This window comes from Scylla paramamosain, chromosome 1 (assembly GCF_035594125.1).
Source record: "Scylla paramamosain isolate STU-SP2022 chromosome 1, ASM3559412v1, whole genome shotgun sequence".
In the NCBI taxonomy this organism is placed as follows: Eukaryota; Metazoa; Arthropoda; class Malacostraca; order Decapoda; family Portunidae; genus Scylla; species Scylla paramamosain.
Genome location: NC_087151.1, coordinates 17,388,504 through 17,402,276, shown reverse-complemented (window position 1 = coordinate 17,402,276; position 13,773 = coordinate 17,388,504). Strand labels below are relative to the sequence as shown.

The 13,773-nt window shown below is 36.2% G+C and overlaps 1 protein-coding gene across 5 annotated transcripts in view; it reads right to left on the bottom strand.

Annotated features, from left to right (window-relative positions):
* Nucleotides 1-13,773, bottom strand: part of LOC135101636 (vacuolar protein sorting-associated protein 52 homolog) — a 241,875-nt gene that overhangs the window by 92,889 nt on the left and 135,213 nt on the right. For all 5 annotated transcript variants that reach the window (XM_064005942.1, XM_064005905.1, XM_064005933.1 and 2 more), the window contains 2 exons: nucleotides 11,476-11,629; nucleotides 8,599-8,731 (listed from right to left, as the gene is read on the bottom strand). In XM_064005942.1, the coding sequence (XP_063862012.1) occupies nucleotides 8,599-8,731; nucleotides 11,476-11,629 (287 nt within the window). The remainder of the gene's footprint in view (nucleotides 1-8,598; nucleotides 8,732-11,475; nucleotides 11,630-13,773) is intronic.

Genomic DNA, 13,773 nt, shown 5'->3' with positions numbered 1-13,773 from the left:
TAAGAGATTAAAGGCAGGAGAAAAGGTTTTAAGGACACAATATAATTAATTAGTTGGAACAGTCAGGAGGTTAACGAGGAAAGCTAAAATCAATCATGAATTAAAGGTAGCCAGCCAGGCGAAAATGGACCCCAAGGGATTTTATCAGATATATAAGATGAAGAATAGGGAAACAATAGGTCCATTAAGGCAGCAGATGGGGAGCTGGTTAGTTCTGGGGGGGAGATTAGTAAAATTCTGAATGAGTATTTTTTAACTGTCTTCACCCAGGAAAACATGCAGGAAATGCTGAATAGTGAGCAGATGTTTAGAGCAAAAGAGAATGAGAAGTTGACAGATATTACCATAACTAAGGAGATAGTGTAACAGGAGATAGATAGGCTAAAAAATTCAAGACATTAAGACCAGGTGAAATATATCCCAGCATATTTAAGGAATGCAAAGAGGTTATTAGTGAACTGTTAGTACCTGTCTTTAAGAAATCACTTGAGTCTGGTGAGATACCAGTAATGTGGAAGCAGGCAAACGTAATACCCATCTTTAAGAAAGGAGATAAAACTTTAATGTCTAATTATAGAGCTGTCAGCTTAAGTTCTGTTGTCAGTAAAATAATGGAGTCAGTAATAGCAAAGAATATTAGGGAGCATTTAAACAAACATAACTTGATAAATCAGTCACAGCATGGCTTCACAAAGGGGAAGTCTTGCCTGACGAAACTGTTAAGTTTTTACAGTAAAGTTTATGAAGAGGCAGATAATGGTGATAGTTATGACATCCTAAATCTGGACTTTAGTAAAGCGTTTGACAAGGTGCACGGAATAGATGGGAAGGTGTTAGGAACGATAAGGTTATGGCTAAACAACAGGCAACAGAGTTGTAATAAACAGCTCTAAATCTCAGTTGGGTCAAGTAATTAGTAGGGTGCCACAGGGATTAGTATAAGGACCATTGTTGTTTTTAATATATATCAATGACTTGGGTAGTGGAATTAGTTGTGATGTTAGTAAATTTGCAGATGACACAAAGATGGGTAGATTTATTAGGTCAGAATCAGATTGCTATTGCCTTGCAAGCAGATTTGGATAGGATGAATGAATGGAGAGACAGATGACAAATGCAGTTTAATATCAACTAATGCAAAGTACTTAGCATAGGTAGAGGAAACCCATACAGTAGGTACACAATAAACAACAAAACTCTGGTAGATTTCAGGGTATGAAAAAAATTTAGGTTATAGTTAGCTCTGAACCCCGTTTAAGAAATCAATGCATAGATGCCAGAAACAGGAAAAATAGGGTATTAGGATTAATTTTTAAGAGTGTTAAAAAGTAGAAGTCCTGAAGTAATGTTAAAGTTATATTTGGCGCTGGTCAAACCTCATCTAGACTATGCTGTGCAATTCTGGTTCCCATATTACGAGAAGGATATAGGTCTATTAGAATCAGTACAAAGGAGAATGACTAAAAAGATACAGGGGATGAGGAGTATTCCTTATGAAGCAAGACTGAAGCTGTTAAATTTATATTTTTTATAGAGATGTAGGTTAAAAGGAGACCTGATAGAAGTCTTTAAGTGGTATAAGAGTTATAACAAGGGGGACATAAGCAAAATTCTTAGGATCAGTAACCAGGACAGAACAAGAAATAATGGGTTCAAGCTTGAAAACTTTAAGTTTAAAAAAGAGATAGGAAAGAATTGGTTCTTAAATAAAGTGGTAGATGAATGGAACAGGAACAGACTCAGTAATCAAGTTGTTAGTGCTGAATCATTAGATTAGACAGATTTATGGATGGGGATGATAGGTGTAAATAGGTAGGTATATTTCATACAGGAACTGCCATATGCAGGCCTGATGACTACTTGCAGCTTCCCTTATTTTTTATGTTCTTATGTTCTAAGATACCATTCAGTGTTTGAATAAATTAATCAAAAGTAATAAGAGTATTTTTAGTTGGTAACTTCAATTACAAAGAAGTAAACTGGAAAATGTTTGAAGCAAAAGGAAATGAGACAACATGGGGACAAAGATTCCTTAAGCTAAGGAAAATTCAATGAAGCAATGGATGACTGAAAATACAAGATATAGGGGAGATGATGAAGCAGTAAGACTAGACCTAATACTAACAAAGGGTATGGACCTAACTAAAGAATTAAGATAAGTGTGCCCCATGGGAAAAAGTGATCATGTAATGAGAGAAATAGAGACTGATAATGATGTCAGTGATGAGGATGATTCATAAAAAAGAAAACAGGAGAAAGTATGGAAAAGCAAACATAGATGACCTTGAGAGATTTTATGAAGAAATGACTGGGAAAAGCTGAGAACAAATGATGTGCAAGATAAGCATGACGTTTTTATGGAAATATATGCGACTGGAGTGAATAAATGTGTCCCATTACACAAACCTAAACAAAGAGGAAAACAGGTGTGGTTCAATGCAAGATGCACAAGTACAAAAAAAAAAGAGCATGGATAAAAATTAAAGAAACTGAAACCATAAAAATAAAGAAGACTTTAAGATAGTAAAAAATGAATATGTGAAAGTACAGAGAAAGGAAGAGAAAGGATATGAAAAGGATATAGTTTAAGTGCAGGAACGAACTAAAACAGTTCTAAAGATTCATAAATGGAAAAATTAAACTAAAAGGAAAAATAAAAAGATTGAAGGATGGAAATGAAACATATGAAGATCTAAAAGACATGAGTGAATTGCTAAAATAAAGTTTCAACAAGTTTTCATAGAAGAATCAGAATTTAAAGAACCACAAACTGAGAAGACAAAAAAGCAAATAAGGGAAATTATAGTAACTAAAGAAAAAATTATAAAATGATGGAGGAACTGGAAGAGAGAAAAGCAACAGAACCAGATGGAGTATCAGGTTCCATTTTAAAAAAGTGCAGGAAACAATGGAACAAGTATATGACATAAAAAAGTGCTCACTACATTATATAACATGATTTTTGTCTTTGACAAGCAAGTGTTATTTTTCAACTCTTTTCATTACAAAAACAATAGAAAATGTCCATTATTCCTGTTAAACTTTGCTTTTGTGGCTTTTAGAATAATTTTTTTCCCAGAATAGCTAAATTTCACAATTTTTCCCGATACTGTCACAGAGAACTTCTTTTCTCTTGTCTTGATGAATTAACTACATATATTGCAGAATGCATCTGGAGAATGATTGCAGTCTCTTGATGCCATTTCACCTCTTGTGATGTGTCTTTTCACAAATTAGTTCTGCCAAAGCAGAACTGATTGGTGGTCTGCAAGCCCCTACTTTTATATTGTCAAGCAGTACTCTAGAATATTCTTAGTCTTTCTAGAATGTGTTCCAGGGTGTTCTCAAATTTTCTAGAATATTCTTGAACCTACTTTAGAATATTCTGAATCATTCTAGAAAATTCTTGTAGATTCTAGAAAATTCTTGATGCTTCTACATATTTCTATTGTATTCTAGAAAGTTCTAGAATATTCTAGAAATGTTTACATTGAATAGTGTTCCAAAATGTTCTAGAAACTTCTAAGTGTCTGGTAGAACATTCAGGAAGATCTGAGATTTCTAAAATGTAAGCAAATTCTTCTAAATAAGAGAAATTTCTTGCTAGATCTGGTCAGTTCAAGAATGATCTTATTAAAATTCAAAATCTTTAGAACACTTTATATAATTTCTTTCACTGTTTTAATTTATTTGCAACATTTCAAAAGGAATTAGATAAGCAATTGAGATTTTGCAAAGATCTTTACCTGACATGAAAACCAACAGTAATCCATACTATAATGAAATAAGGCAAAAATATAAATTCATTGTTTTAATCACAAAAGCAAAGTTTTATGATAAAAATAACTTTTTATATTTTGTTTAGATGGAAATAACTGGAAAATTATGGTATGGGGCCAAGAACAAGACAAAAGTGAAATTTTGTTACATAGTGTTATCAACTGGAAGAGTGCCTAAGGAATGAAAGAAACAAGACAGTGCCAATTTATAAAAGTGGAAAGAAACAAGAACCACTAAACTATAGAACAGTATCAATGACCAGCATACTAAGTATGATCTGTGAAAAAAGTGATAAAGAAGCAGTGGACAGAATTTCAAGAAAAAACATGATATAATAGCAGAAAAACAGTATGGTTTTAGACAAAAGTGATCATGTGTAACCAATCTGATGAGCATCTATTCAAGAGTGATAGAAGACAGGAGAGGGATGGATGTATTTAGACTTAAAAAAAAGAAAAAAAGAAAAAAAACTTTTGACAAAGTTCCTTACAACAGGTTATTATGGAATCTAGAAAATATAGGAGGATTAAATGGAAAAATAAAAAAAAAACTGGTTGGAAAGTTACTTAAAGGGAAGAGAAATGAGAATGGTAGTAAAAGATGTTAAATTGAAATGGAGAAACGTCAACAGTGGAGTACCACAAGTATCAGTGCTGGCACAAATACTTTTCCTGATCAACATAAATGATATGGCTGAAGGAGTAGAGTTACATGAGCTTGTTTACAGGTGATGCAAAATTATAAAGACATATAAGAAACAACAAAGACTCCATAATTCTACAAGAGGATCTGAATAAAATCTGGGACTGGTGTAAGAAATAGGAGATGGAATTTAATGTGAAAAAATGTCATGTAATGGAAATGGGAAAAAAGTGAAAAGAAGCCAAAATGGACATATAAAATAGGAAATGCAGAAATAATAAAAGTACAAGAAGTGATAATACAGGATAGTCAACAGTTGGAGAAGCATTTACAAAAGATATTCAGAGATACATATAAAATAGTAGGAAATATTGGAACACCATTCCACTACATGAATAAAGATATGATGAGAAAGATAATTACCATCATGATTAGACCGAAGTTGGAATATGCTGGATCTGTGTGGTCTCCCCATAAGAAGAAACATGTGAAAAAACTAGAAAGGATACAAAGGATGGCAATGAAGATGGTTCCAGAACTGGAAGAATTAACATCTGAAGAAAGGTTAAAGGAAATGAGTCTGCCAACATTGGAACAAAAAAGAGAAAGGGGAGATTTAATACTAATTTATAAATTGTGGAATAGATGAAAAAAATAGATAATGAGAAACTGCTAATAAGAGAAGTAGGAAAAACCAGATACATATGAGGCCATAGCAAAAAAAATTAAGAAAAGGGAGATGCTTGAGTAACATAGAAATATAGTTTCCCACAGAAAAATATAGAAGTTTGGGACAAGCTAGATGAGGATGTAGTATCAGCAATGAGTGTGCAGAACTTCAAGGAAAAACTGGACAAGTGTAGATATGGAGACAACCATATGAGCATAGCTCAGACCCTGTAAATTACAACTAGGTAAATACACACCAAGTTTCGCATAAAAAAAAAAAAAAAAAAAAAAAAAAAACATACACTTGTTTATGTCAGCTTGACATAAACAAGTGTATGTTCTTCATTAATAAAAAGTGTCAAAATCATTCAAGATCTAACTCCCCTACTGACCTCTGGCACCTAGCCAAAAGCATCTACAATAACTTTGCTTTTTCATATTTCTCTCCTTTATTTCAATGTGATGGCACCACTGCCATCTCATTTATTTCTAAACCTGAACTCTTCACTCAAAACTTTGCTAAAAACTCTAGCTTAGATGATTCAGGGCTTGTTCCCCACTTCTCCACCCTCTGACTACTTCATGCTACCTATTAAAATCCTTTGTAGTGATGTCTTTCATGCTCTTGATGGCCTAAACCCTAGAAAGGCTTATGGACCTGATGGGGTCCCCATTATTGTTCTCTGAAACTGTGCCTCCATGCTTGCACCTTGCCTAATCAAACTCTTTCAACTCTGTCTATCAACATCTACCTTTCCTTCTTGCTGGAAATTTGCCAACATTCAGGCTGTTCCTAAAAAGAGTGACTTTTCTAATCCCTCAAAATATTGTCCTATTGCTTTAATTTCCTGTCTTTCTAAAGTTTTTAATCTATCCTCAACAGGAGGATTCTTAAACATCTCTCACTTCACAACCTTCTATCTGATTGTCAGTATGGGCTCCATTGAGCTGATCTTCTGGCTTTCCTTACTGAGTCTTGGTCATCCTCTTTTAGGGATTTTGGTGAAATTTTTGCTGTTGGCTTAGGCATATCAAAAGCTTTTAACAGACTCTGGCACAAAGTTTTGATTTCAAATTATCCTCCTATGGCTTCTATCCTTCTCCCTATAGCTTCATCTCAAGTTTCCTTTCTGAGCATTCTATTGCTGCTATGGTATAGTCACTGTTCTTCTAAATCTATTAATAGTGGTGTTCCTCAGGATTCTGTCCTGTCACCCACTCTCTTTTGTATCAGTGATCTAAACAAACTTCTTGTTCTATCCACTCCTACACTGATGATACCATCCTACACTTTTACACATCTTTTCGTAGATGTCCATCTCTTCTCACAGGGAAGCCACAAAACACCTGACTTCAGATCTCTCTAATGTTTTTGATAGGGGCAGAGCAAACTTAGTATTGTTCAATGCCTCAGATACTCAATTCCTCCATCTATCAACTCAACACAACCTTTCAGATAACTATCCCTTCTTCTTCATTGACACTCAACTGTTCCCCTCTTCTACAATGAACATCTTTGGTCTATCCTTCACCTATAATATAAACTGGAAACTTCAACTGGAAACTTCACATCTCATTTCTAGATAAAACAGCTTCAATAAAGTTAGGCATTCTGAGTCGTCTCTACCAGTTTTTCTCACCCTTCCAGCTGCTAACTCTGTACAGAGGCCTTATCTATCCATGTATGAAGTATTCTCCACATATACTGCTCTTTTAGACAGGGTGGAATCAAAAGCTTTTCATCTTACCAACTCCTCTCCTCTAACTGACTGTCTTTAGCATCTTTCTCATCACTGCAATGTTGCATCTCTTGCTATCTTCTACTGCTATTTTCATGCTAACTGCTCTTCTGATCTTGCTAACTGCATGCCTCCTCTCCTCCTGCAGCCTCACTGCACAAGTCTTTCTTCTTTCTTTCACCCCTATTCTGTCCACCTCTCTGTTGCAAGAGTTAATCAGTATTCTCATTCATTCATCCCTTTCTCTGGTAAACTCTGGCACTCCCTTCCTGCTTATGTATTTCCTACTCCCTATGACTTGAGCTCTTTCAAGAAGGAGGTTTCAAGACACTGATTTACATATAAATATGAGGAATAAAAAAATAAATAAATAAAACCACACAAAACAATAGCCCCCCCAAAAAAAACAGTGGTTGGGTTTTTTCCAACCTGATACACACACACTTGCACTCCCCCTCCACCCACCACCATACACCCCCACACACATACACACACACAAACTGTGTTCCAACACTCATTTGCTCAACTGTCGTGGCCTGTGACAGCATGTCACTGTCAGTCCCATGGTAAAATTGCTTGTATGAAGATCAACTCTGCTGCCCCACACCATACTTTCACAGCTGTATTTTATGAACATAAGCTTTTTCTTCACCAATGTTCCTAAGAGATCTGCAAAGAAACTGGCTGGGGACACTCCACAGCATGTAAGGAAGGTGATGACTCTGGAGGAGAAGGTCAATATATTAACAAGTTCACATGTGAACATGTGTTCCATGTGAACAAGAGTTTTGTGCAGACAATCAAGAGGATGGAGAAGAAAATTTTTGGGACAGTAAGTACCAGTGCTTCAAGAACTGCTCAGCATGCTAGCAAAATAAGGGAGAATGCCTTGTGTATTTGGATGGAGGACAAATACTGTAAAGGTGTAGCTGTGGACTTTGATGTAATGAGAGAAAGCAAGGTCTCTTTATGTGTGATTTAAGCCTAATAATGAACTGCAACCCAGTATATGTGCTGCTACTCCCTCACCAACATCATCAACTCCATCATTTCAAGCAAGCAAAGGTTGGTTTGAAAAATTCAAGCACCAATGATGGGAAGGCTACATCAGTAAACCACCTGTTAGCAAAGGCTTTCCCTATACTGTAAGTGATGTGTTAAGTTATTGTTGTATTTCTGTTGTTGGCAGTGGTGATGCAATGAGATATTAGTGATAACAGAGATGATAAGAAGCAACATCCCAGTGTTCATTGCTTTTCTTTTTTATTTTTTAGTTAATTGATAAATAAAATGTTTGTAACCATGTACATGCAGTTCTTTTTTACTTAAACAAAGTTTTGGGAGCTCAGGGATGTTCTTGATGGGAACATTATTTTCCATGGATTTTCCTTATCCACAGGTATGTCTGTTACCTGATCCCTGTAGATAACGTGGGATAACTGTAATCAAATTAAGGGACAGTGCTACCTATTCTTTCATATTCCTTTGGGATGTGCCAGAATGTACCAGAGAGAGAGAGAGAGAGAGAGAGAGAGAGAGAGAGAGAGAGAGAGAGAGAGAGAGAGAGAGAGAGAGAGAGAGAGAGAGAGAGAGAGAGAGAGAGAGAGAGAGAGAGAGAGAGAAAAATATTTAAAAAGGCATGATAGTGATAAAAAATATTGCATATTTTAACATTGAGGTTTCTTTTTACCTAACTTTCAATGTTTGTGCAGTGTTTTCATATTAGCAACTACAAACAAGAACAAATAAGCAATGAATCTTAACAAACCTGCAGCTTCCATAACTGCTTGGTGTAGGACTGGAAGTACGAGCTGTACACTCTACTCATGGTTTCAACATATTCATCGTGTATTTCAGCAGCAACTGTTCTTGCATGTAGAAGTAAAAATTCAAAGAAAAACCTAGAAAAAGAAAATTTATCATTGTCACCTCAATCCATAATATCGTAAAATAATGTAAAACACACACACACACACACACACACACACACACACACACACACACACACACACACACTACAACACTGAAGAAAGGCATAACAAACTGAAACTCCCAACACTAGAGGAGAAACAAAAACATGGTGATATGATCATGATGTATAAATGCATGGAAGGGAAAAAAAAGACTGATATCACAGATTTTGTGGTACCACAACAATCAACAACAAAGAAAGATGTAAGGAAATGTTTTCTTCACAGATCAATCAGTCAATGGAATGCACTGACAGATAAAGTTATTAGTGCAAGGGGCATTTTTAGCTGTAAAGATAAATATGACAAAACAGCTTTTAAAGATGGGACATCATGAGCTTGACTCAATTCTGTAAAAATGCAATTAGGTAAGAACAATTAAGAACACACACACACACCATTAGGTAGTAGAAACCAGCTGCTACAGTTCATTACACTCAGGAGGTACATACAAGGGAAGAAATGATGCAAGGATCCTGTTGATCCTCCTGTGTCCTCCCTGTCTATCTTCTTTCATGTTTCAATAACAAAGAACAGTTACAGCTAATATTTACACTATTAACTCCTGTACAATCTTCTGAGACAGGCATCATTACTCCAAAACATAACTGTGAAATCAGTTACTCAGTTGCTCATAAATCAAAGAATATTACTCATTACTGCACTACAAAGTCAGAAAATGTAATCCAAGTTGCCATTATTTTGCTACATATAATTATATGAATATGTCAACTGTAACTTGAGTCACAAAAACTGAATTACATGAAGTACAAAATAATTGAATATGACATTATTTTACCTAGGTATGAAATCAAAAGACTCTTAAGACTATAGTTGAAAAGTATGAGAATCACTACTGTGCATCATTAGATACTGACTTTAAATAGAATTTAACCCATTGATGCTAGTTGGGGGCATGCCTTGCAAATGAACCATTGAGAAAAACCCTTTCTGAGAAGCCAAGCAACAACATAACGAGCTCAAATGGCCTCCCCCCCCTCTCTCTCTCTTTCTTGCTATGCATGCATAAACACACACACACACACACACACACACACACACACACACACACACACACACACACACAGCCACATACACAGTGTGGCTGTCTAAGCTCAGTCTTCAGCATATAAGGCATAGGGTGATTTTCTTAACCCACTGGGTGCCAAGCATTTTTCACAAAAACTTTCTCCCTAGTGCCGAGCAAATCTATTTTTTTTTTTATTATAAAAAGTGTGAAGAATTATTAAAAAGACATAACTGACACATTCTGCTATTTGCCTTTTAACACTTCCATGATTTTTTAGGTTCCGGAAGTTTTCAATATTTGAAGTGTTACACCCTGTAGACTTACGTGCACCAGGGGACTCGTCAAGCCAACCTTGGAAGTCCATAGAAGGTAGTAATAGGACACTAAAGAGGCTGAGGGTATGAGCTGCAGGAGATCTGAATGCATTGAAATCTAATATGAGTTATGAGGGTTTGTGCGAGCTTATGAGCCAAGCTACATACAAGTAAAGTTGGAGGCTGAAAAACATGGTACAGTATCTATGGTATCTGAGTTTCACAATCCTACTGTATCACACTGAGTCCTAAATTTTTACCTTCCCGACTTGAGTTTGATGCTTTCATCACATATTGGTTACATCTTCCTACCACTGGTGTCACATAGTAAATATAAATATGGATGTGCTACATATTGTACAGTTAAGATGCCTGAACACATAACTTCATGTGGATAAACCACAACACTAGTTATGCTTGTTTGCATGCAAGAGATGGGGAAGAAATAGAAGGCCAGCAATGGTGACACTGCATGGTGAAAAAACACAAACATAAGAGGTATCCCATTATGGTGGCAGATGTGATGGTGTCACACCACCACATCACATCAGATGTGGGAACAAAACACACATATTCACACAGTTTTAGATGCAATGGCACTACACCACTGCTTCACATCAGATGTGGAGACAAAACACACACACTCACACAGTTTTAGATATGATGGTGCTGCACCACTGTGCTGCATCATGCCAGATGTAAGGACAATCCACTCACACTCACAGAGCTTTAGAAGCAATGGTGCTGCACTGATGCTTCACTGTGTCACACCAGATGTGAGGACAAAAAACACACTTACACAGTTTTAGATGTGATGGCACTGTGCCTCTGCATCACACTGGATGTGAGGGAAAAACTCACACCGTTTTAGATATGATGATGCTGCACTGATGTACTGATGCATCATGCTGGATGTGAGGACACAACACACACACACACACACACACACACACACACACACACACACACACACACACACACACACACACACACACACACACACAGTTCTAGATCATGCAGCTGGAATAAATAAGTGTTTTCTAGTGTTTTCAATACCTTGAGTCTTGTGATCCTTGAGTTTAGTCCTATGCTTTTGGAAGAAAGTAAGCACTAAACTTAAAAGGAGACTAAACACAACTCCTGCAGCTTAAGGATTGATGTATATAATTATAGTGCTTAAAAATAAACATCTATATATAGGTCTTTCTACAAATTAGAATAGCTAAATGAACATTAACATCTATATAGATTCAATGACAAATAGTTGCAGTTTTAAAATGTTTTAGACATAAATCCTCTGCCAGGAGAAGTGTTGATAAATAATTTCTTACTTATGCTTAATCATAGCATTCTGTGGTATCTGGTAGTTGGAGAGAGGTTTCCGGAACTGATATATCTTTTGCAGTAGGTATTCCCTTATTTTAGTGACAGCTTTCACTGTGAGCTTGTCCACAATGTCCTGTACATCTTGGCAGGAATGGGCATCTGTAGGAATCAGAAAATATTATGAACTCATCAGTAAGAATTGGGGCAAGAGTGCAAATCAATGCACATGAAAAACAATCACACAAGCACAATTAAAATATGCATTATGAAATGTTGGCCAGTTTTTTATACAAAACTATGTATTCCATAACATTTTATATACACTCAACCTCGGCAACTGCATACATGTAAACACTGGATTTCAAAAGTAATGGACCTTTTTTTTGGAGACTCAAAAAATGTGGCCTGATTAAAATGTGTTTGAATAATAACCATTCACTGCCATTATACAGGATAAAATAAAGTAAGTACCATATTTCCTGCTGTATTAGATGAACCTCTGCATAAGACACACCCCCTATTTTACAAGAATGTTTTGTGGACAAAAAGATTTATTATGTTTTATCATAAAGTTACTGGAAAAAAAAATGTTGTGTGTGTGTGTGTGTGTGTGTGTGTGTGTGTGTGTGTGTGTGTGTGTGTGTGTGTGTGTGTGTGTGTGTGTGTGTTTTATGTGATAGGGCCACTGGCCAAGGGCAACAAAAATTTTTAATTAAAAGAAAAGCTCACTTAATGCCAGTTCCCATAGACATATCAGAGAGAATAATAAAAAAACAAAGGATAAATGTCTTGAAACCTCCCTCTTCAAAGAGTTAAAGTCATAGGAAGGAAGAAATACAGAAGCAGGCAGGGAGTTCCAGAGTTTACCAGAGAAAGGGATGAATGACTGAGAATATTGCTTAACTCTTGCATTAAAGAGGTGGGTAGAATAGGGACGCAAGAAAAAAGAAAGTCATGTGCAGCCAGGCTGCAAGAGGAGGGAAGGCATGCAGTTAGCAAGATCAGAAGAGCAGTTAGAGTGAAAATACTGGCAGAAGATAGCAAGAGCTGCAACACTGCAGTGATAAGAGAGAGGTTGATGACAGTCAGTTAGAGGAGAGGAGTTTGTAAGATGAGAAGCTTTTGATTCCACCATCTCTAAAATAGTGGTGTGAGTGAAACCTTCCCCCTCCTCCCATACACATGAAACAAACTCCATACATGGACAGATAAGGCCCCTGTACAGAGTTAGCAGCTGTGGTAGGAGGATGGGAGGGTGAGAAAACTGGCAGAGATGATTCAGAATGCCCAACTTCATAGGAGCAGATTCAGCTGGAGATGAAATATAAAGTTTCCAGTTTAGATTATAAGTAAAGGACAGACCAGGGAAGTTCAGTGTAGAAGAGGGTTACAGATGAGTGTCACTGAAGAAGAGGGGATAAATATCTGGAAGGTTGTGTGAAGTTGATAAATGGAGTACAGCAGCAGCAATAGAACAGTCAGAGAGAAAGCTTAAGGTTAAGTTAAAGAGAGAAGGAGAGAAGCCATAGGAGGGTAGTTTGGAAATCAAAGCTTTGTGCCAGACTATCAAATGCCTTTGATATGTCTAAGGCAACAGCAAAAGTTTCACCAAAATCCCTAAGAGTATATGCATTTTGTCTTCACATCTGGTGTGATGCATCAATGTGGCTGTGCAGTACTACCACCACATCTATAGGCTGAGGGTGGGAGGTACCATACTGCTAGTGAAAAAATATTAATAAAAAATCAGAATAAGTAACAGGAAAAACAAGGTGTGGAACATATATCTCAGCTGATAGGTTTTCGTTATGATATAAAGCTTTTAAGGTTTCTTTTTCATTTTCCAGCAATAGATATCTAAAAATTTTTCAATTTTCTGTATGGAGCACCCCCACATGGGGGTAAACTGTACAGGCTATTCAGCCTTATTTATTAATTTTTCTCAAGTCAATAAAATTACAAAATCATGCAATTAAGGTTCTAATGTTACTAAATAAAACAAAAGTATTATAGAAAAGAAAAAAAAAAAAAAAATCCTTTAGAAGTTCCATGAAGCTACATACGAAATCTCTTCATGTACTCTAGTAAAGGCACACTGAACTTTACAGTTCCTGCAAGTCTTTGGATTTGAGCTTAGCAGGTTCAAACATCCCTAATTACATATTTTCTGCTCACAACATCTTTGCTTCAATACTGGGGAAATGGAAGATGTCCTTCACCTGTAAACTTGCCATTTATTTCATGTTGTACTCTAGTAAAGGCACACTGAACTCTACAATTCATGCAATCTTTTGGTTTGACTT